Source organism: Callospermophilus lateralis, chromosome 2 (assembly GCF_048772815.1).
Source record: "Callospermophilus lateralis isolate mCalLat2 chromosome 2, mCalLat2.hap1, whole genome shotgun sequence".
In the NCBI taxonomy this organism is placed as follows: Eukaryota; Metazoa; Chordata; class Mammalia; order Rodentia; family Sciuridae; genus Callospermophilus; species Callospermophilus lateralis.
This window is the reverse complement of record NC_135306.1, coordinates 165,394,334-165,419,609: the sequence shown is the minus strand read 5'-3', so window position 1 is coordinate 165,419,609 and position 25,276 is coordinate 165,394,334. Positions and strand designations below refer to the sequence as shown.

At 32.7% G+C, this 25,276-nt stretch overlaps 1 protein-coding gene across 20 annotated transcripts in view; it reads left to right on the top strand.

The window, feature by feature from the left end:
• Sox6 (SRY-box transcription factor 6) overlaps positions 1-25,276 on the top strand; it is a 578,220-nt gene that overhangs the window by 238,424 nt on the left and 314,520 nt on the right. For all 20 annotated transcript variants that reach the window (XM_076846924.2, XM_076846921.2, XM_076846938.2 and 17 more), the window contains 2 exons: positions 2,335-2,575; positions 24,450-24,657. In XM_076846924.2, coding sequence (XP_076703039.1) covers positions 2,339-2,575; positions 24,450-24,657 — 445 coding nt within the window. In that variant the 5' untranslated portion in view covers positions 2,335-2,338. The remainder of the gene's footprint in view (positions 1-2,334; positions 2,576-24,449; positions 24,658-25,276) is intronic.

Below are 25,276 nucleotides of genomic sequence, written 5' to 3'. Positions count from 1 at the left end.
CTCTAAAAAACCAGCCTTTAAACTCAACTCATAGCTTTGGACAGATTTAGGCTATTTTTACAGCTGCACGGTTGTGTTTAATTAGGATTGTGGGCTATTGTTCACTAGTGCAGTTTATAGTTGAAATTATTCTTAAGAGACTATTTTCATTTTGGGTTTGTGTCATGATTAATTTATGCTAAAGCAACAATCAAAGATATTGCTATTGGAAAGAGCCAAATCTCTTTATTATAAGAGGATGTTTATTGGGGGAGCTAAAGTTTCTCTGAGTTTTGGATTATGACTTTCAATTGTATTTAATAGTTTTAAAAAGCAGCAGTAAATTTATTCTTTTGTTTTTAATGTGAATAATTACATTATCAGCTGTCATTATCTGAACTATGAAAACACTTTTGTTTGTGGCAAGCTCTTGATAAACTTAGAGATCAGTTATAATTTTTGCCTGGTTTTACTATAGTGTTTATGGGGCCAATAAAGTAAGCCATGTAGTAATTTTTGTATACTAAGTAAACATTCTTTGGTTATCATTTTTTGTGTATGTCCATTTGTTGGTACTGATAGAAATCGTTCAAGCATCTGATTCTTTGATATAGCATTCTTTAAAACATTTAATTTCTTTACCTTCAAAGAAAATATAGGCATTCTTCTGCACTCTTCCCCCATTTTAGTTTCTAATATCAAGTCTAATAGATGAAATTTTATTATTTGTAGACTGATTATTTTAAGTAGGTATCAGCATTTTAATATGTTTCAAAGCACTTCAAAAGCCTGTAATACTTTTATTTAGAACTATGCATAATTAGATTAGCTGATCTTATATTAATTTTTTTCACTGTAGGATACTAAATCTGAGCCCCCTCATTAATTGTGAGAAATTTAACATTAGCTGTTAAATCCTATGTGAAACATGGGCTGCTACATAAAAACTACTGTTTAAATTGGAATTAACTTAATTATTTTTCTTTGCACTTGATATTTCCTTCACTGCAATATTCATGAAAGCATGTGACAGATTTGTAAATTTAACTGTTAATCTCAGATTTCTAGACCCTTTAATCAGTATTTATTTGTCTGTAGAAACAGTACTAGCAAGTTAATGATTTGCTAATTTGAAAAATGCTCATGTGGTTTCCTACGTTAACTGATTTGTGCATTTTTAAAAAAATGGTATGAAATCAATTAATGTTAAAGAGCAATTAAGGTGGAGATTTCATTCCTTTCATTACACAGCAGTTTTAGAGCTAGAGATACAATAAACCAAGAACAACATAAAGTTTTAGAAAAAAATGTTTTCTTAAATTAAAACTTTTGGTGGTTTTATTACTACCCATTTTGCTAGGAAATTCATTTTCACAAAGTGATATTCTAAAAGTCTTGAACTTCTTTTTAATGGCCATGATTATCTGATTACACATGAAAACACAGAATGGAGACCATGTCATGCAGAATATAATCAATGTTTACTTGTGGATACACAAGTGAATGTTCAATATTATTTTTGGAGGTTTTAAAATATTTTGCATTGTAGGCATTTTACTATTTTCACAAGAAATGCTTTGAATCTTATATGTACTTTCTAACATAAAACAGGGGTATATTTATTTCAGATACCTAATTTAAATGCTATAAAACTGCCTAAAGACTAATCTAACATTATAATCCACTCAATAAATAAGTCACTTACAAGATAACTTACAACAATCAACAGATCTTCAAGGTCTTTAGAAAGCTTCAGAGCACCATGTAAAATAGTGTTAGTCTGGTACTCACAATGAAAGGTGAAAACTAAAAAAGTAAAGACCAGATTTGCTTAGGACTTCATCATGTGTTATTTGTTTTGATTATACTTTTGTACATAAACTTCTTTTGTTCTTACATAAGCCATGGGAAAAATTGGATGTTTTTGCTCTTAAATCTTCCTGCAAACCAACTCATTTGTCATTCCATTCATTCATTCTTTTCATTGCTAACCATCAACCTAATTACTCTCAAAAAGCTTGTAGTGTAGTTGGGAAAACTGGGAGGAAAAATATATACACATATATACCATACATTGTGAAGACATATTCTGTAAGAATTTCATTTATGGATTGGATAAGAGAGAAATATGCACAAAATTCTGGGAAGAGGTGTGCAGAATTAAAACCACAGGGGGAAAGTGGGACATATAAGTCAAAAGTTTTTTTTTTTTTTTTTTTATCAGTGGTTTAGAGTAGACTTTATCTCTAAAATTAAAGAACTTTATTTCTTCTGAATTAGTCAAATACAAGGAACAGTTCATTCTTTTGTTGTTGAAAATCCTTTTGAATTCATGGCATTTTCCTTTTTCTATAGAAGAATGTCTTCCAAGCAAGCCACCTCTCCATTTGCCTGTGCAGCTGATGGAGAGGAAGCCATGACCCAGGATTTGACCTCAAGGGAAAAGGAAGAGGGCAGTGATCAACATGTGGCCTCCCATCTGCCTCTGCACCCCATAATGCACAACAAACCTCATTCTGAGGAGCTACCAACACTTGTCAATACCATTCAACAAGATGCTGATTGGGACAGCGTTCTGTCATCTCAGCAAAGAATGGTGAGCTTTAAAATTTGGTTATTGCTACCAAGTGGGTCTTCTAGTATGTCCTAATTTTATGTAGGTGTTTTAGGGAAAGCTCAAAATATATGGCTTTAGAGTTATTTGTGCTCATGTCATGAAACAATCACCAGATATATGTTACTATTATACTAGTAACTGGGAAAACTTTGAAACTGTTTTGTGATTTTAGTTTATGTCCAATTATTAGGTCAACTTTTTAAAAGATATTTGATATTTTTATGGGGTATGGTTTGTTTATCTTATTCTCTGAATCCCTGAATTTAAGATGATGAACTTGGTAATATTAGAATAGATATGATCAAGGAAAGTATGTTAATATTTAAAAATTTAATTAAGCAAATATATCTATGTGAATGAGATCATATGGTGAATATGTCTTCAGTAAGGAAAGGCAGGTACTTATCATTTTTAATGGTTAGTCTTGATTTATATGAAGCTCTTCTCACTTATGTCCCTATATATTAATATCAAAGGACAAGTAAAGCTCCTCAGTATTGTTCAATCAGACTGCATTTTTCTCTAAAAGTAGAAGCAACATATCATATAAATGTAGTGTACTAGAGCCAGATTTCCCAAGTTGACTTCCATCTCTAACCATCAAAACAGAAATCATAATAAGTGAAATTAATTATCTAGTATAAAGCAAAAATATTCTATTTGTTTTAGAATCTAGAAGAAACCAAAAACTTAATATATTTTATTAGATTAGAAGTTTTAAACCCTGTTTTTCATTGCTTAACTTTTGAAAGTTAATAAAAAATATTTTAAGTAGTACATGAGGAAATTTTTCTTCCTTAATAAAAAAAATAAGATACTATTTAAACTGTATCTACTATTTAAATAGTAAAACTATTTACTACTGAGAACACATATTTTAATTCTTGCTATATGTTTACTGTCTCAGGGACTTAATTCAGTAACTTATGGAAGAGACATTTTTCTTTTTGAGATGATTTTGCAGACACAGCCAGTGCTTTGGAGAAGTAGGTGAGAAGTATGGGATTGGAAGATAAATGAAACATTTCTTGACTAATTTTAGTTTGGAAGACAATCAACATTGTAAAATTAGATCCACTAGAAGATTTATTTTCTTTAAGTAGGGAAAAGGGGGAAGGTAAAATAAGGCAAGACTAAAGTCTGTTTCTTTGATTGAACTTAAATTTATCATATTATATCTCTAAGGTAGAATAGATGAGATATAGATATCCAGTCACTGCCACTGCTCATTGGCAAGATAATGGGGCCATGTTTTATTTTTATTTCAACAAATATTCACTGAGCACCTTTCATATACCAAGCTTTCTACTAGGTAGAAAAGCTAGGTACTGGCTGTATCATGGTGAACAGTGATTTGTGCCTTCTTGGGGTCTAGGACAGGGGATAGAATTTAAATAAATATACATGCAAATATGCCCAATTAAAGTTGTGATATGTGCTATGAAGAAAAAGAACATAATGTTATCTGAGAACATAATGGGGCAAACCTAATTTAGAATAGATGGCTAGGATCACCATCAACCTAATTACTCTCAAAAAGCTTGTAGTGTAGTTAGGAAAACTGGGAGAAAAAATTTTATATGATGACAGATACTATCCTGGAAAAGTGCCAAAAAGAGAAGAATTGCAAAGGGAACAGCATGAATGAAATATTTGAAGTGAGAAAAATATAATTTAATTTAAGGAAATAAAAGATAATCTTTCTGGTTGGAGTATAATAAATGAGGATGCAATGTAACATCAGATGTTGTTGATGAAATAGGGCCTCAAATCAAACTGGACCTTGGAGATAACATGATGAAGGCAAGATTTGATCTAACACCATTGAAAAAGCCTTTGAAGGATTTAAGAACATTTCAAACAGATGATTCTGACTGTGGTATAGTGAATAGATGGGAAGTAAGCATGATTGAAAAGGAGAAAGGTTCATTGGGATTACCATTTCAGAAATCTAGATGAAAGGTGATAGTGACTTGGATTAGTATAGAGGAAGAGGGGATGGAGAGAAGAGATAGGTTCAAGACATTTTGGCTTTTATGCCAAATATATAGTCATGGACAAATATGAATAACTGGACTAGAAATAATTGGACAAATACAAATAACTGGACCCAATAATACAGTTCAAATGTTATTTCTCTAGAAAATATTTATTTATTATTTCTTATAAAATTTTCTTCCTTGGCAAATGCCAAATTGCTTGGTGAGTTATTCTCAAACTTTTATAATCTAATATTTGTCAGAAATAGATACTAGTAATGTATATTGAATTTTTATCAACTAAATTATATTAAATGCAATTTATGATGGTATGAAATAGTTTTAAGTCATAAATATTTTATATGTTAGTTTGAAAAGAAATAATGCTCCTAGAAATGTTTTCAAACTTTCACTCTCTTTTGATATCAAGCTTTGCTTTCCACTGAAGTCTTTGTGTATTCTGAATGTCTGGAAGCCAAAATATTTTGTTTTAACTCCCACTCTATAGTATTTCCCAGCTGTGTACTTATATGGTGTAATAAAGGGATTTAACAAATGGGAAATAGCAGCTGCATTTGGAAATTCCCTTTGTGCTGCCTTTTCACTATAGATAGATTCAATAATGTGTAACAATTGTAGCATCAGACCTATAGTGACTTATACTGCAAGTATTATATCACCAACCAATTTCACTTTATTGGAAAGAAAACTAATAGAAGGATTTTAGGTTTCTGGCAGACCTGAACACGTACAAAGAGCTAGTGGGTGCCCACGTTTGAGTATGTGCGTGTTGGCATGGGAGAACTATAAATAATGTACAAATTTAGTAAAAATCTTACCTTTTTCTACTTTAAAATAAATGTGAAGTCCAAAATATGTTTGTGAAGTGACATGAAACTTGCAGTTCTTTTCAATGGATTGTGCCTTTTTATTTTCTGTAATTGAACCTCATAATATAGTTGTAAAGAAATAAGATTTAAAAGAAAATCTAAAAACACCAAAATTTTATCTTTATATGTTCAGTTTCTATTGTTACTAGTTTCAGCAATGGCCCTCATTCTCCAATATTTAGAAACAAAACCTAAAAGTTTCTTATTTTCTGGGTTCAGGAAGGGTGGAACTTTGAAATATTGAGAGCACAGAGGAGCTTTTCTGTAAGAGAAAGTAACAATAAAAAATTAGTTCTGCTAATCCCCACTTCCTGATTAGAAAAAAAAAAACACTTGTTAAAACTCTGATTATTTTGAGGCATCACTCTAACAAAATATAAGATCACATAGTTACAGACAAGGAAAAGAATTTATTATGGCATAAACACAGAAGCAAAACAGAAATTTTAAAGATAAGAATTCAAAGACCAATGTGAGGTGAAAATTTTAGACTTTTATTCTAATAACAATTATTTATATTATGGACAACAAAATGTTCAGTTTAAATTTAATGTGCTATTTAATTGGTGACAGCATTCAATGGTTGAAAAGTTAGTAGACATAAGAATTCACTCTCCTTTCTATGTTCAACCACTGCTGTTTTGATCTGGCACCAGTGTGTCAATATCTTTTTTTATTAGTCAGGAATAAATATAAACATTTTCATGGAAAAATGTACAGTGTATCATTCTATGTTACAAATATTGAGAGAGATTTTTTTGTGGTAATGTTTAGTGATCTGTATATGATGGACATAATAATTTTCTGCTAAAATATTAAGCATAGTTAAGAACAGGTGAGCCTATACATTGTTAGTGAATCTGTTTGCAAATTACAAAACATTTTTTGTGCAACTTATATATAACTACTTGTCATATGAATTAATTGAGGTATACATTACTTAGATCCCTCCTTTTTATTTTTTATTTTTTGCTTTAGAGTTATAATTTAAAGTATGTTATTAGCATTGTTAGTTATTTCTATGTATATACTTACACATCCGTATTAAATTCCAGGTTCAAGAGACTGCATTATGGGTAATAAAGATAAGATTCCTGCTCTCATGGAACTTATTAAGTTTCAGGGATTGAGACAATTTCAGAAAATGACAAGTGCTATGAAGGAAATTAAAGAATGTGATAAAAAAATAAGCAAAGAGAAAGGCAAGGTCTTTGTTTTTGTTTTTAGAGAGAGAATTTTTTAATATTTATTTTTTAGTTTTTGGTGGACACAACATCTTTATTTTATTTTTATGTGGTGCTGAGGATCGAACCCAGCGACCCGCACATGCCAGGCGAGCGTGTTACCACTTGAGCCACATCCCCAGTCCAAGGTCTTTTTGAAGATGGGTATCTGAGCTGAAATTGAAATAGCAAGAAGAAGCCAACTGTATAAAGACTTGGCAAAAGACACCCAACCAGAGTGTATAAGAAGTACAAAAGCCCTTTGATTGGTGTGTTTGAACAACAGAAAACAATGGAGTGGCAGGAGAGGGAATGAAAGCTATGAGATGAAATCAAGGAGACAGGAGATGACAGATATTATGGGACCTTGTAGGCTACAGTGAGATGTTTGCACTTTATTTCAAATTTTAAGTAGGGGAGTAACATGGTTTATGTTTGTTTGTTTTGGTGCTAGGGATTGAACTCAGGGACACTTGATCACTGAGCCATATCCCCAGCCCTATTTTTTTTTAAATATTTTTTTTTAGTTGGACACACAATATCTGTTTATTTTTATGTGGTGCTGAGGATTGAACCCAGTGCCTTACATATGCAAGGCAAGTGCTTTACCACTGAGCCATATCCCCAGCCTTATTTTGTGTTTTATTTAGAGACAGGGTCTCACTAAGTTGCTTAGCCCTTGGCTTTTGCTGAGGCTGGCTTTGAACTTGTGATCCTCCTTGTCTCAGCCTCTCCAAACACTGGGATTACACTCCACTGTCCCTGGCTGTTTTGTTTTTTTTTTTTTTAGTCATGTTGCCTGCTGTATAGATAATGAGTTGTGGAAGACAACATCAGTATTAGGAACACCTATTAGGAAACCATCATAGTAGTGCAGCTGAAAGTTTTAAAATTAGAGGAGTTAACAGTTAGGGAGGTTATTCATTGAAGAGATCTAAGAGATTCTGAAGAAGACCTAATTCATATGGTGGGTAGAGAGAATAGTTAATGTACACATAGCAGGAACCTAATCAAGAATGAATAAGAGGTAAGGTGGAGAGGAGTTCAAGGAGAGGTGACAAGCAGATAGTCGTACTCCTGGCCAAACAATGGCCCCAAGCAAGAGACACAGCAGCTTTTTGTGCAAGAGGCCACTATTCTTAGCTGACTTCTGGGTAGGCTATGGATATTGGGGGAAGGTACCAACAGTCTCCCTTTCGAAATATACAGTGTGAGGACAATAAGATTATAAGTGGGACCTTATATGCACGTGCACATGTGCACTCACATGCATGCTTATATTGACAAAAATGGCATTATATAATAACATCTGGCTTTTGCCTAGTAGTCTGAGTAGGAAGAACCATATTAGACTCTTAGTTGTAGAATATACTAACTTCTTTGAGACCTATTTAAATTATTTTTAAGTTCTAGAATTTTCCAGTATAAATTAATTTTCCACTATAAATAAAAGATGCCAATAATGTCCTTTGTTGTAATTGAAAGAAAATAATAATGGGACTGCTGAGATATTTAATAAATAACTACTGGGAACAAGGCTTTCTTGCTTGCAAACAATTTTTACTCTCTGCCTCTGTTGCTTTCAGTTCATGAAGTTGCTAATCAGCTCTAGAGTGTTTTATGTAGTTCACTTGGAGTCATAAAATTTCTGGTGTGGACTTTATACCATTTCTGGGAATGGAGCTGTTGTCATTGTGTGATAACACTGTCCAGGAATTTTTAGTAAGGATAAAAGCTTTATCCATGCTTTATGTTGTGACAGACTTTTAGAAGATTTCTCATCTTGTTACTTTTTGAAAGATTTAAAAACTTAAATGAACCTCCCTAACTGTTGTGTTGTTGTTGTTGTTGTTGTGTGTGTGTGTGTGTGTGTGTGTGTGCATGCACACTCGCAAGCGTGTGGAAGAGACAGAAAGAGAGAGGGAGGGAGGGAGGGAGGGATGGATATTGATTTAGTAATTTAAAATGGTAGTCAATACTCAAATGAAATTAATTTCCTTTCTTTTATAGGGATTGTAATTTAGAAAGTGTAGTGAAAGCCACTAGTTCATCTAGTCCTAACTAGTTTCTAGTCTTAATGCCTTAGGTAAGATTTATGTATAGCTTTTGTGGTACCTGATTTGTTTATGAAGCACTGGAAAAAAGCATTCATAAATTATTTTTTAAGAAATTTAGTTGCTGCTCTCCTAATTTTCAGATTTGGGGAATTGATTCAATTTAAGTAAAGTTCAAACCTAGGTTTCTTTCTTTTTTTTCTGGGGATTGAACCCAGGGGTGCTTTACCACTGAGCCATATCTCCTTTTACTCTTTAACTTTTATTTTAAGACAGGGTCTCATTAAATTGTTGAGGGCCTGGCTAAATTGCTGAAGCTGGCCTTGAACTTATGGTCCTCCTGCCTCAGCCTCCAAAGTCACTGGAATTACAATCATGTTCCACCATGCCCAGCTTTAAACCTAGGTTTCTATTAATAAGTGAGAATGTCTGTCCTTGCCCTGGAGTTGTCAGACAACATTCTCTAGGAAGCCCAATGGGGGATTTCCTATTTTCTATAAATTTGAAACTCAATTAGCACACAGAACTGTAACCTTTTAAATCTATCTCAGAAATTTAATGTCAGAAATAATTTGTTTACAATTTGAATTAAAAAATAAAAGCATGTTTTATTGCATGCAATTTGGCAAACTTGCTATAGCCAATGAAATAGAAAACTGGTGTTATCTAGTATTAACACATTAATAACCTTTATAATTTTTATACCATGATTATGCATATTACTTCATTTCTGCTATTTCTTTAAACATGTAATTTTTAAAAAGTTCCTGAAATATGGCTGGCTACATTTTATAAAAAAAGAATTACTCGTATGCTTCTTAGAAATATCTCAATGTTAATAGAATGATGAATTATTTTATGTTTATTCTTAATGATATAATACACCTTTCTAAAGAAACATTTTGGAAAAGTTTTCCTCCTTACTTAGTATATTATTAAAATCTTTATCAAAAGTAGAAACATTAGCATGCTCTGGAATATTTGGCTTCCCTCCCCTTGGATATTAAGGAATCAGGTATGCATACTGATTAACCCACTCCAGTCATTAACATGTGATTATGTGGGCTGCATATTGAGCACCTGCCAAAATATAAAAACCAAGTACTTTGCTACATCTGTGCAATGACTTGTATTTCTTTTGTATTTTATAGTTATAAGAAAATCAGACCCTAGTATCTTTTTTCAGTGTAATAAAATTGTGTATACAGAATGTCTTCAAGGAGATGGGATATGCCATGTTTATTTTTATTTTAATCTTTCAGACTGTATGAGACCCAGTGACTGGAGTTTGCAGAGCACTGACTATAACATGAATCTCTTAATGAACTCCACTGACATTCACTTAAAATTTATGGCATTCCTGCATGTTCACAAGGATTATCTTTTGTGGGATAGAGCCAATATTTTCCTAATTGTGTTCAGTTTGATGTGTACCTTTATGTTTCATAACGATTTTGTTTTCATTTCTTTCACCTATATGCTGCTGGTAACATCTCACAGTGGTGCTGCTCCTGTGGCTTGACATTTCCTGTATACTACCCATATGTAAATATTCTTGTGTGCCCAAAGTATAGCTTGGGGTTGATAGCTTTTCTGGACACAGGAGAAGTTGAGTTATAAAAATGATTTAAAATGAGACTGGATTACTAATAGACAATCTTACATAATCTAGTCTAGCAACAGTTTGAGCAGGATTCTTTTATTCAGTACCCCTCCCCTCCTTTTTTCTTTTGCTGTGCTGGGACTCAAACCAAGGGCCTCACACATACTAAGAAGTGCTCTACCACTGTACTACCCATCCCTTTTTATTTTTCTTGATGGATTAAAATGTCATTCAAGTGTAGATTTTACTTTTTAGATAGATAAGCCTTTCTCAAAATTGTTCATTATTAATCAGTGAAAGCCCATATCAGGACACCAATAATTTTCTGATTAAAGCAGAACTCCACTAGTATGGTTTCAGGCCACAGGTAGGTCTGGCTAATGTTTACTTTCTTCTACAGAATTCCTCCACGCAATTCCTTACCTGGTTTCTGGGTACATCACTATAATGAAATATCATAACTGGAATAATGAAGTGTGCACATTTTTGTTATGCTTCTAAGAAATGTTGTAGAAAATAAAGTATATATTAAATGGTATGCTGTCATTTACATGCTAATTTGAGTTTTTCATATCTAGAGATAGAGATGAATCTCAAGGTCCTTCTAGATCAGTAAGATGGTGATGACTCTGATAGGCAGCATATTGCTTTGGGAGGAGGAAGCCAGAATTGTGTTTGCATGCATGAACAAATTGAGATCTGCCTTTTTAAAACAATTTTTGTTGTTTCTTTTTTAAAAAATTTAATTAGGTATATATGACAACAGAATGCATTTTGATTTATTTTACACAATTGCAGCATATGCTCCATATTTGCAGTCATACATGTACATAGAGTAATGATGTCCATCTCATTCCACTGATCTACCTTTTTTAATTTGGAGAGGTTGGCTTTCCATAAAGACAACTTTAACATAATGCTTCCTGCTTGCACCATTCATTGAGATAAGATTGAAAGGGCCATCTCTGATTATTGACTCAAACCACCTAAATTGAGCAGGAAAGACCCTACTCTGTTCCTTCCACAAACATGTTTAATCTTTCTTGAATACCTCTAAGGAATGTGCCCTAATTACCTTAGTATGCAAACTATCCCACTGTTTGATTGTCCTCTGCAATAAAATTTCCAAGAGAAATGTAACCTTTTAAAAGAAGAGCAACTTCTAGCTATTATTTCTTTTATTAATACAACTCTCACTGAGATGGAATATTTGTTTTTATATAATATTAATGTTTTAAGTATTATTTTGACGTCACTATGTTCCATGACCTCTAGGCAGTACTTTTCTAGGTGATGCAAATTGAGTTCAATGATATATCTTTACATAAATCACATTCTCATATCTAAAGTATAAATTACAAACCTTTGCTAATAAAATTTTGCAATCAGGTTGAAATTAGCAATGAATATTTATTCATTTCATTTACCTTCTTTATATTTCATTAGCACCCTAGAAAATGAAAAAGCTTATTTAATAAAATGATTGAAAATTATTTTGTAAACTTTTGCTTTCATTATAATTTACCTCTGAATTGTTTCCACGCCAGTGTATTGAGAGTACCTTAAATCCAATATTCTCAAATTTGTTAAACTTCTGAGAGGAAATGTGCCTTCATTCAAGCATAAATAGATTATAATGGTGAAACAGAAGAGATTAATCTACTTAGAAACTTAATGAAGAATTATAATACATAGGTGGCAGTTATTCTTATTTAGGGTTTAAAAAAATTTGCATAGCACCAAACTAGCTAATATAAATTGATGTATCCATGAACAAATTGAGAACACTTTTACTCTTGAATTCAGAATTAATATTAGTCCTTCAGTTGTATTAATTTATTTTGTACCTGGTGTGTGCTTTTACTAAAAGTTCCTCTTTTATTTTTGTTCTCTTACTGATGTATTTTGTTTGTATTTTGATTATAGTTTATTTATTTTGCTTTCTGTAATTGTGAGGTTATAGTTCAACTCTCTTCCTGGCTACTCTTTGATGAAAAACTAGGTCAAGGAATGAATCTTAGTGTTTTGCTATTTGGAAGATAAGAAAAAAAAATTCATGCCTTTTCATTCCCTTTCCTGAGAGTAGCCATGGGCTGTGGGATTATAACTTCAGTCATTAGTTGCCCTCAGGTTGGGAAGTGTAGAGTCTGTAGACATTGGGGCACTTGTTGGCAGAATTAGACTTCTTACTTACTACTTTGTGCTAAATTGGTGACATTTGCATTTCCCTTTTCTTGGAAATGCAAGTACAGATAGGTGAGTGGATAGATAATTCTTTTATAAGCACCATCACTTCTGGGGAATCATTTTTATCTTTTTGTACTTGTTCTAGTTGTAAAAACAAATGAGACAGCTGGAGATGTTATTTACATTTTTTCTAGATGACCCAGAGTTTTTTGTGAAGCCATCATATTTATTTGACATATTAGAAGGAAATTTGATGGCTTTTATAGTTAAATCCTCAAAATTGAGAATTTTACTGGACAAGATCCAATGAAATGAGATTGTTGAGCTCACAGAGTAGTCCTGAGGGCTAAGTGTGTGTGATATTTGAAGTAATCTGTCTAGCTTGGCCATGGAAGGACTTCCCTGGTCATAGAATAGCATCTCCAATAAGGAAAAAAAAAAAAAAGATTTTGACAAGTCTTAATTGGACTCTGGTACTTTGTAATGATAATATTTGTGAGGTATGAAGAACATACCCTGAGAGGTTTCTTCATTTAAAACATACTATTTGCCTTGCTGATTATATAATAACAGTTATTCTCACAAGTGCACTGGTATCTTTCAAATAAGGAAGGAAAAGAAAAACAGTTGCAAAAGGAGGAGGGAATGAAGAAAATTGACTTGACACTAGAGTAAGTAGCTGTCCTTTAAGAAAAACTCTATGGGATCCTGAGGCTCTCCATGCGTAGAAACTTTGCTCCATCAGAACCAGTCCAACATCTCCAACTTCTCCATAATATTTTTCCTCCAATACCTTAAATTGTAAAAAAGAAAAAAAATTCTTTCTGTGCAGTGGAAATATTTTTCCTGGAGTTACATAGAGAGAGCATAAGTTAGAGGAAAGGATGTTACCTGTGCTCTCTTTGCCACTAATTTACTATGTGATCTAGGAAAGTCACTCAATATCTCATGACTTCAGTTTTCTCATCTTAAAAATGGAATATCTGAATTAGAATCACCAAGTCTCTTGTCACTTTTAACTTTCCTGATTTCAAGATTAAAATTGTTTAAGCCAATTCAGCCTACCCTGGTAGTATTGTTTAGGTAGAATATGGTAGTTTTGAGTAATGAATGTCCAAATGAAAATGACTGCCTGAGTTGATAGGCACATGAATGAGCTCATAGCTGAACTTGATAGAATACTGCTTCAGGTGCCAAGGAATTCACTTGTAGGCCTGCCTGCTTTAATGTTCTTAGGTCCCACTTTCAAAAAACTGAACTCTGTCTCATGGCATTAGATCTTTAAAACATGGTATCTCTAAGACAGTTATAGTGTATCTTAATTCTTGTTGTTCAGACAATATTGAGTATATTTTGTTTAGAAAATCACTCTCTAAAAGAGAGAAATGCATTGGAACACACTCAGACTAGAATGACCAGAATGGCTGGACTATGTCTTATGAGGAAGAAATGAAGGAAACTGGAATGTTTTCCCTAGGGTTTGGTGGGTGGGGCAGAGATACAAAAGTACTATAATAGCTGTGTGTTGGTATTGAAAGGGTTACCATTATGATTATTTCCATGGAATAGAACTACAGATTGAAATAGATTTTATATTCTTTATAAAGAGGAGTTTTCTTCAACCCTTCAAAAATGGAATAGCCTGCTTTTGGAGGTGCCATGTTCACAGGGAAGCCAAAAGTTACTTGTTAGGGCTATTATTCATCATTGCTGTCATGATGTAATGAACACTCGTTATGCAACAGACACTGTTTTAATTTTACTCATACATTTAATTTTATTAATTTTCTGAGGTAGTTTCCTTTTTCAAATATTTTCAAAAATTGTGTAGATATACATAATACTTTATTTTATTTATTTATTTTTAAGCAGTGCTAAGGGTGAATGTAGTGCCTCAAACGTGTTAGGCAAGTGCTCTATCACTGAGCCATAAGATAGGTTCTTTACTCCTATTTTACAAAGAAGGAAATTAAGACAAAGGGGTTAACTAACTTGTCTGGGCTTATATGGGAGGCAGGCAGAAAAACTGGAACTTAAACTAGAAAATTTGGCCTTGATTGCCTATACTTTATTAATTACTTTATTATTACATCTTCTTTTGCACAGGATTTAAGGGCTATGTGGGGTTGAACAACTGAATTCTTAAGGATTTTTGAATCTTGAAAGTCTGATTTTTTCTATGTGAGTTTGTGCATTGGAATGCAATATAACTGTTTTATGTTCTTGTCTTAACAATTTGAAGACTTAATTTTTTTTCCTGTATTTACTCTGTGTAGTATATTGATTTCTGTTTATTAAAAATCACAATAATGTGGCCATCTAGAAAACTTTCGTGTTCGTGATTTTTATCTGTGAATTAAGATAACATTTTTAAACTGAAGCTTTTTCTTTTTATACTTTAGGAGTCATGAAACTTTTGCAAATACTGAAGCAAATCTATTTGCTGACATATCCACAAATAATTTTACTTTTATTAAACCATATAGTAATAGTGACACGTGACATAATTTTATGCCAACTTTGAGAATTATAAGTAAACCTAATATATTCAGCAATATTTAAAAGGAAAAAGGCATACATTTTTGTTTTACCATTAGAGCAAGTGATAGTTTTGTCATGAATCATCTATAATTAGAATAAAATTCAGCACTTTCATTTATGTAAGTTTCTTTTACCCAATGCTTTTGGTTAAAATATATCACTTTAGATAAAAAATACTTTTTACTCTGAGAGAGAATCTGTAAATATTAGCAATTTAGTCTTCAACATATTAAAAAGGTTAGATTTCCTTTGCTAGCAAAAAGTTCCTGGAACTTAGATTAGGTAAATTTTCTTTGTCAGTTAGTCAATAACACTTTAGTAATGTAAGACCTGTTCTATAGTTGGCAGGCAGTTTTTGTTTCATAAAAAAAGTGCTTTAAAGTAGGGAATCACAAAATATAGTACATAATATGTAATATAACAATATTATATACTAAATATATGTACGTTATGTAATGTAACTTGAACACGCTATTGAAACTTCCATCTGCCTTCCAGAGAATATTGATCACTGACATGGTTGAGTGGCCAAAACCAAAACAATTTTTAGTTGGTTTTATTATTGTTTTTAACTTCTTTATAGACATTCCATCCCCTTAATTTATTTCCTCTACCCAGAGAATACCAAGAACATACTTTTAGTTAAGAAAATTTGGCTTATAATTCATTTTAGTGAGAAAGAATATATGCTATATGGAACCATGGCATGTCTCATCAGGAGAGTGTTAGATTAAACCCATTAGAGGATTTGAACGTGCCTTGAATGGTTTTGGATAGCGGTCTAATATAATAGAAGTTTGCTATAGATTGGGTGCTGTCAGAAATTGGAAAGTCTACAATTAAAATGGAAATCAAAACAGCATACAATCCAATAAGAATGAATATATTTAAATCAGTCTTGCTAAAGGATAAGAGAGGATAATATTCTGTTGCTACAATTAAATTGGGTACCAATAGAGTACTTAATTCATGCAGTTCCTTAGGCCATTTCCCAGTCATTTCTCTTAACTTTAAGGACTTCCACTTGTATATGGATTTCAACACCATTATAATAAGCAAAATCCCATTTCTGACCCATGCTTTCCAAATACCAATTCCTAGCATCTTATCTTTTTTCCTTTTAAATTATTTTTTATTTATATATGACAGCGGAATGCATTACAATTCTTATTATACATATAGAGCACAATTTTTGATATCTCTGGTTGTATACAAAGAATATTCACACCAATTCGTGTCTGGATAATGATGTCCATCACATTCCACCATCATTTCTAACCCCATGCCCCCTCCCTTCCCCCCCCACCCTCTGCCCTATCTAGAGTTCCTCTATTCCTCCCATGTTTCCCCTCCCTACCCCACTATGAATCAGCCTTCTTATATCAGAGAAAACATTCAGCATTTGTTTTTTTGGGATTTGCTAACTTCACCTAGCATTGTCTTCTCTAACTCCATCCATTTACCTGAAAATGAAAATGCCATGATTTTATTTTCTTTTAATGCTGAGTAATATTCCATTGTGTATATATGCCACAATTTTTTTTATTCATTCATCTATTGAAGGGCATCTAGTTTGGTTCCACAGTTTAGCTATTGTGAATTGTGCTGCTATAAACTTTGATGTGGCTATGTTCCTGTAGTATGCTGTTTTTAAATCCTTTAGGAATAGACCAAGGAAACGGATAGCTAGGTCAAATGGTGGTTCCATTCCCAATTTTCCAAGAAATCTCCATACTGCTTTCCATATTGACTGCACCAATTTGCAGTCCCACCAGCAATGTATGAGAGTACTGTTTTCCCCACATCCTCGCCAACATTTATTGCTGTTTATCTTCATAATAGCTGCCATTCTGACTAGAGTGAGATGAAATCTTAGAATAGTTTTGATTTGCATTTCTCTAATTGCTAGAGATGATGAACATTTTTTCATATATTTGTTGATTAATTGTATATCATCTTCTGAGAAGTGTCTGTTCAGGTCCTTGGCCCATTTATTGATTGGGTTATTTGTTTTTTTCATGCTTAGTTTTTTGAGTTCTTTATATACCCTAGAGATTCGTGCTCTATCTTTTGTGTTAGGGATAAAGATTTGCTCCCAAGATGTAGGCTCTCTATTCACCTTTGTTTCTTTTGCTGAGAAGAAACTTTTAAGTTTTAGTCCATCCCATTTATTGATTGTTGATTTTAATTCTTGTACCAAAGGAGTCTTATTAGGAACTTCTTTTTCTTCTATTAGATGTAGGGTCTCTGGTTTGGATGAGGGCCTGGTCTCTACTTCTAGGTTGGTACTTATTGTTGTATTCTCTAGAGGGAGCTGACAAGTTGTGTTCTAACATGTTAAAAGGCTGGAAGGGTAAGAAGGGCCCAACTAGTTGTCTCTGGCCCTCTTATACATAAAGTTACCAATCCCATTCATGAAGTCTCTATTCTCCTGGTTTAAACATTACTTCAAGTCCCCACCTCTTAGTGCAATCACATTAGGTCTTAGGTCCAACATGTGAATTTTGGAGGGGGCACATATATTAGCAATAAGGATATACATTTTATCAAATAACAAGTATTCTATTTATAATTAGATTTACTTAAAAAGAAAACTAGATCTTTCAACTGTGAAAATTAAAGGGAAAAAAACTTATTTGTTTTTTCTGTGTTTAGTACAGGAGGACTATAATGTATGGACTTTTATATTTTCAAGAAGGTCAAATTTCATTCTCTTAAATTATTCTCTTTTTCTGTTGCTTTCAAGTATCTGTTTATAAAGTGATTTTTCTTTATTACATAAGTAATATGTTCACTGAGGAAAAATTAGAAAACACAGATAAGCAAAAAAGGAAAATTAAACTTACTAATAGTCATACCACCATTTAGAATCCACTATAAATATTTTGGTACATATTTTTCCAAATTGTGTATATATAGGTGTGTGGGGGGAGGTGTTAGAATTTACCCTTATGCACACACACAAAATAATTGATCTAATACTTTAAGTATTACAATATACCCTTTTTCCATTTAGTACATCTTTCTTTGTGAATAAATTATTTCTACAATATTTTTCATATCCGTATTTGACTCTGAAAATAATATTTATTTTCTGATTAAAAGTATTATTTATGATATTTTATTTGCAATGGATAACTTCAAAAGAAAAAAAAAACTATTATCCCAACAATCAGATGACCATTAACATTTTGTTAGGTATTCTGGATTCTTTTCTTTGTATATACAGTTTCCCTATTTTTCCCTTAATATGTATATCTATATTCATATCTATCTATCTAAAGGGAAAATATGCATATATACATAGAAGTTTTTCACCAACATAAATTTTCATTCATAACACATTATGAATATTGCTACATGTAATTAAATTTCTGCAAAAAAATTATTTTTAATAATTTCAAAGTGTTTCATCATGTGGATAAACCATATACCTTCAAAAATCTCTACAATTGGGCATGCAGTTTGCTTTTATTATTCATCACTATGAATATCACTGCATTCAACATAGACAACACTTTTTGTTGGTGTTCATATGATATAAAATAGTGGGATTTGTTGTGATGTATTTGTACATATGCATACATGAATTGGTCAGATTTTTTTACCTAGTACCTCTTCTTTCCCTCTTCTCTTCCCTCCCAGCATTTCTAGCCTTTATTCTACTGATCTCCCTTCTATTTTCATGAAATCCACCCCTTTTTCTTTTCTCTTTAGCTTCCACATATGAGAGAAAACATATGACCCTTGACTTTCTGAGTTTGGCTTATTTCATTTAATATGATGTTCTTCAGTTCCATACATTTTCCTGAAAATGACATAATTTTGTTCTTCTTTATGGCTTTGTAAAAATCCATTGGGTATATACCATGTTTTCTCTCTTCATTTATCTGTTATTGGACACCTAGGCTGTTTTCAAAATTCGACTATTGGGAGCTGTACTTATATAAACAAGGATATACATGTATCACTATAGTATGCTAAGTTTAGTTCTTTTGGATAAATACTCGGAAGTGCTATTGCTGGGTCATATCATGGTTCTATCTTATTTTCTTGAGGAACCTCTCTACTTATTTCCATAATGGTTTTACTAATTTACAATCCCACTAATACTGTATAAGTGTTTCTTTTTCTCCACATTCTTATTTGTATTCTTGATGATTACCATTCTATCTGGAGTAAGATGAAATCTCAGTGTAGTTTTTATTTGCATTTCCCAAATTGCTAAGGATTCAACATTTTTAATGATCATATAGTATCCCATTGTGTAGCTATATCATTAGTCACTTATATTTAAATATCTCAGGTCTAAATATTTTGCTTAAACAATCCTGTCACTGTTAAAGCAAATCTTTCCCTATGGCAGTAATTTTTAAAATTATTTTTGACATATTTGTTGAGTAGTTGTTTAAGGTTTATCAGCCTCAATATACTTTATGTTCTGAAGGTATATCAAAGAAGTATGAGACATGACCCCAAATCTCCAAGGGCCAAAACTTAGTGGAAGATATAACTATTAAAATGTAAATATAAAATGGTAATGAATAATTTATTCTAGTATATCATTAAATGCTGAATTGTGTGTTAATGATTAAGTGCTTTGATGTATAGTGGAAAGTACCAGAATAGCAAGGCCCAGTTATTTAGGAAGGGCTTTAAGGGTGAAATGCAATTTGATCTGAACTTTGAAAAGTGGGCTGGATTTCTAATCAAAGAGGATGTAGGACATTCCTGAGGAAAGAAAAAAGACACACAAAGCTCAAGAATTTCAGTAATTTTTATATATTCTCAGTACTATGGAATGGTATTTAGGTTTAAAGTCCTTTAAATGCCACCACTGAGCAATCAGTTTTGAATAACAATTCTGAAAATTCTGAGCAATATTTTTAATTTGTTGTGTTTTCTACTGTTTACTTTGTATAATTAAAATTCTTGATTTGTGAAAATTGCTTTTTCTTTTCTAAAATGAATGGCCTTTTTTTCTACTACTGTGTGTAGTTTATGTACTGTGGTTGATTTCCAATGAAATACCCTTTCAATTATCTAAATCAACAATGTCTTTGTCCTTATATTGGGACTGGGATCATTTTCAATAATATTTGAAAATTTATTTACTGTTAGGTTTGGGGGAGGCATTTAGCTTAGGGACTGAAAAGAAAACAAATTTATAGTAAGTTCCCTTTGAGTGAACTAATGTTGACTAACTCCATTCATCTTGTGCTCTGCTTTTTGTATTGTTCATGCGTTCAGTCATGCAATTTAGTGGGTGTTTTCGACAAGATGGAAAGAGAGCTAATCTCTTGTATGTTAGTTTTTAAAATCACAGTTAACTGGGTTTAGTAAAAATTTTCCTAGATGATATCCACATTATAATGTAAAGCAAAGCATATTTATTTTATTGGCTTCTTAGGGAGCAGTGTTTCTTAAAGTGAGGTCAGGACCTGCGGATCAGAACCACTAGGATTGTGTATCAATATTCATCTTACTGGTCTCCATCACTGGGGAGGATAGTGGTTAGGGGAGGTGAGGGACTCTGCATTTTAACACACCTGCCAGGTAATTCTACACATTGAAATCTGAGAACCACCACTTCAGGGAAATGTCTCAGAACTCTTCACAGCTGTGCTGCAGTAATGCATTAAGACTTGATAGTTATTATCACTGGACAGTTTCCTCAAGGGATGTGTCATAGGACCTGTTTTGTTTTTAGAAAATTACAAACTAAGCTGGACTGTTTTCTTAAGAAAATTTATTTTAAATTTATATAACCCCCTAAAGAGGGAAACCCCCCTAGAACCTTTAATAAGTTCCCTTTTGGGATTATTAACCTCATTATCAAACATTAATTTATTGTAAGTATATTGATTTATGTCCAATTTTTACTCGGATAAATTGCTTAGAGGTCTCTATTCATGAAAGACTAACATTAAGTTTTAGAAAGTTAAAAAGTGAGGGCCAGAAGTGACAAATTTCTCCTCTCTCCATTGTTCCTGAGGATGGTATGACTTATATGACCGAAGCCATTTATGGTTTTATTTACTGCCTGATATTTGTGCTTTGGTAGCGTACTGCAAGTAGTTCTTATGGCTTTATAGGGGAAATCATGACTTTTCAACCTCTTTTTCTCGGTACTCTATTCCTAAGTCACTTTGCACAGATTATGAGGCTAAAGACAATGTGGGTCATCATTTGCCATGAGGAACCTGTGGTTACTGTCTATAGTACAGATGGCAATGATTACATTTCCATGAGTCAAAGAACAAGGGAAATAGTCCAAGAAGTGACATTGAGTACATAAGATTGAAATTAATCCTGATAGAAAAAAATGATACTCTATGGAGCTGAATGTTCTACCACCTAAAGTTGTTACCTCAGCTGGAGAATTTCTCCTGGTGGCTCTCAACTTGTGTTTGGGAACAATGGCAAAATCTTCATTACGGTCAATGGTGAGTCATTTGTAGGTAACCACTTATACATTCTATTGTTTTGACTTGATCTTTATACTCTTAGCTTGAGTCAGTTAAAAAACTTAAAATTTTTTTGAGTAATGATATATAAATAATATACATTTGAAAATAAAGTAATTGAAGCATAATTGATCAAATGATAATTATTGACACATAAAATCCTCAGTCATTTATATGATATGGACTTTATTCAGGGTCAAAATGGCATTGGCAAACATACCTCTGAGCGTTCATTTATCAAAATGGAGAATGAACTGGCCATTTTAAGAAGCCAGGTACTAACATGACTGGCATTTAAGAAGACAGGCCCCTTTACCTCCCTCCACAGAATTATTGTAAACATGACATGATGTAAAACATCTTCTTTGGGGGAAAGGAGAGATCTAGGATCAAGGCAAAGAGGAGCTCTCTTTCTTGCCCTGTCCCATTTAGTGTATCCTGCTTATTTCAGCACAAATGTATTGAACTGTACTGTTCTAGGCCTTATGCTAGCAATAAAAATGTAGAGATGAAGATTTAGCTCACAGTATTTTTAATAGCTTTTTATTGTGATTAATCACATACCACATGACTTAATGTGTATAATTCAATGGGTCTTACAATATTCACAGGGTTCACAATATTTTATTTAGTTGAGGCTCACATCAACATTTTTTACTTCACAATTCTTCATGTCCAATGGGAAGAAAATTTTCTTAGGTCCATTCTTTTTTTTTTAATTAATTTTTATTGTTGGTTGTTCAAAACATTACATAGTTCTTGATATATCACATTTCACACTTTGATTCAAGTGGGATATGAACTCCCATTTTTACCCCATATACAGATTGCAGAATCACATCAGTTGCACATCCATTGATTTACATATTGCCATACTAGTGTCTGTTGTATTCTGCTGCCTTTCCTATCCTCTACTATCCCCCCTCCCCCCTCCCCTCTTAGGTCCATTCTTAGATCTATTTCTTTCTTCAAAATAATAATACCTACCATTTATTAAACACCAGCTCAGCACTGAGCTCAGTACTGTGCCTGGGAGCTTTACAAACATTATCTCATTCATGGGCTCACAATAACCTTGAAAAAAAATTCTTTCTATATCTTATACACAATGACAACAATACATAAATACCTAGCATTTATTGAGTACAATTAATCTCTCTCTCTCTCTTTCTATATATATATAATCTATCTTCTCTAGATTCCCATATTCATTCTCTCCCCCTTTCCCACTAGTTATCAACTCTGTAACATTTGCCTCATGTGCTTTCCTCTTGTTTTTGAAGCTTGCTGGGCTGTTTTTGTGAAGGAGAGAGGAACAATTAGGATTTTGAAGCTTTTGAAGATTAGATGCTTTGCTTCACAACAGGTTTTTGTTTTTATTTTTTTAATAGGAGGAGAGGATACCTTTGTGCAGACAGATAAGGTGAATGCAAAACTACTGAAGGGCTATGGCCAAGTCATTTAGAGAGATATAAAAGCATTTCTTTGTAGAAACTTTCAGGTGTTTGTTATTTTCTTTTTTTAATTAATTTTTAAAAATTTATATATGACAACAGAATGCATTACAATTCATATTACACATATAGAGCACAATTTTTTTAAAGAGAGAGAGAGAAAAAGAATTTTTTAATATTTATTTTTTAGTTTTCGGTGGACATAACTTCTTTATTTTATTTTTATGTGGTGCTGAGGATCGAACCCAGTACCCAACGCCTGCCAGGTGAGCACATTACTGCTTGAGCCATATCCCCAGCCCAAAGCACAATTTTTGATATCTCTCGTTGTATACAAAGTATATTCACACCATTTTGTGTCTTCATACATGTACTTTGGATAATGATGACTATCACATTCCACCATCATTTCTAACCCCATGCCCCCTCCCTTTCCCTCACACCTCTCTGCCCTATCTAGAGTTCATCTATTCCTCCCTTGCTCCCCCTCCCTACCCCACTATGAATCAGCTTCCTTATATCAGAGAAAACATTCAGCATTCATTTTTTTGGGATTGGCTAACTTCACTTAGCATTATCTTCTCCAACACCATCAATTTACCTGCAAATGCCATGATTTTATTCTCTTTTTGTTTGTTATTTTCAATCTCAGATTTGCTTTTCCTTCTAAGATCTAATGCTCCTACCTGTTAGCTAACTTTTCTGTACTATGAAGTCATTCCTGTGCAAATATTTCTATAATAAACCTACCATCTTGTTTAAAAAGAAGTTTATAAATGTCACATGAAAAAGGTGTTATGTGCTGAAGTACCAGTGTAAGGGTAAGAAATAGAGGCTTCCATAATTTGGACAGTTGTATACCTTTAAACTAATGATTCTCTCCAAAATCTAGCACAGAAAAATATTCAAGTTGACTGACTTTCTGGCACTAATTTATATGTTTTATATATTTTATGATGAGTAATGAATATTTGATTTTGAAGCTAACTTTTCTAATGGTTCTAAATTAAAGAAAAGCATTTTGTGATATACAGTTTTTGTTGTTGTTGTTGTTTTAGGCTGTGGGAAAAGCATTGCTAATAAAAGCACCGAAATAATAGAAAAACTTTAGCAATCCTAATAATTATTCACTGAATCTAAATTTTTTAAAATGAAGAGTATAAGAAGTTGATTTGTCCATTATCGAACCACTTAGGCTGCTTTATAACTTCAAAAATTAAGTATTTTGAATCTGCAATTTCAGTTTCTTTGATAACTAACTGCTTCTTTAAAGTTTAATCAGAATTGTATATTTTATTTTTCCTACTAAGTTAGTTATTATATCTTATTTTATTTTAGTTTATATATTTTATTTATCTCACCCAGCATCATATACTGTCTTTATGAGTTTAGGATTTTTCTCCAATGTTAAGAAACCCATGTTCTAATGGCTTTATTTTATTTTATTTTTTCTAGGAGTCGGAGAATAATAAAATATGTTCCCTATATTCCTTCCGAAATACCTCTACCTCACCACATAAGCCTGACGAAGGGAGTCGGGACCGTGAGATAATGACCAGTGTTAATTTTGGAACCCCAGAGCGCCGCAAAGGGAGCCTTGCCGATGTGGTGGACACACTGAAACAGAAGAAGCTTGAGGAAATGACTCGGACTGAACAAGAGGGTATGTGTAGACTTAACTGTTGGGCTTTTATTCTAAAGATTCCAGGCCTTAAAAAAATGAGAGGGATTTCAGGGGCCAGAGAAGTGCATAATTGGCATTAGCTAGGAAAAAGTTATTCAGAGGTTACCATGGTGATGGCAGATTGTGAACCATTAGGAGTGCTAAGCAGATAGCTCCGTTTTTCTAAAAAAAATTTATATTTTATTTGGTTCTTATAATTAAAAAAAAAAAAAAAAACCTCAAGATTTTAAACTGACCATAATCATTGCCCTGGAAAAAGGTAGGGAGGGAAATTTCTTAACTTTTACATTTTTTCTCTCTTGTTTCCTTTTGGCAGATAGTGTTTTTTTATGAAAATATCAAATGTTTCAAATGCAAAAACTTTTTTCTAAAATTTAGTTCTCTTCAGTCATATGAATGAATCTTATACATTTATAAATGTTATTTTTACTTCCCAAACTAGAAAGATGAGTTGAAGGCTTTTAATACTGTTAAAACTCAAAGTTCCAGGGCAAGTACTTTGACATGTGACATCTGCTGCCACATTGCCCATTTACCTTCTCCACTCTGCACAAGAGTCTCAGGTTCACCTAGGTCCTAGAAAACAGAGGTAGAGAAG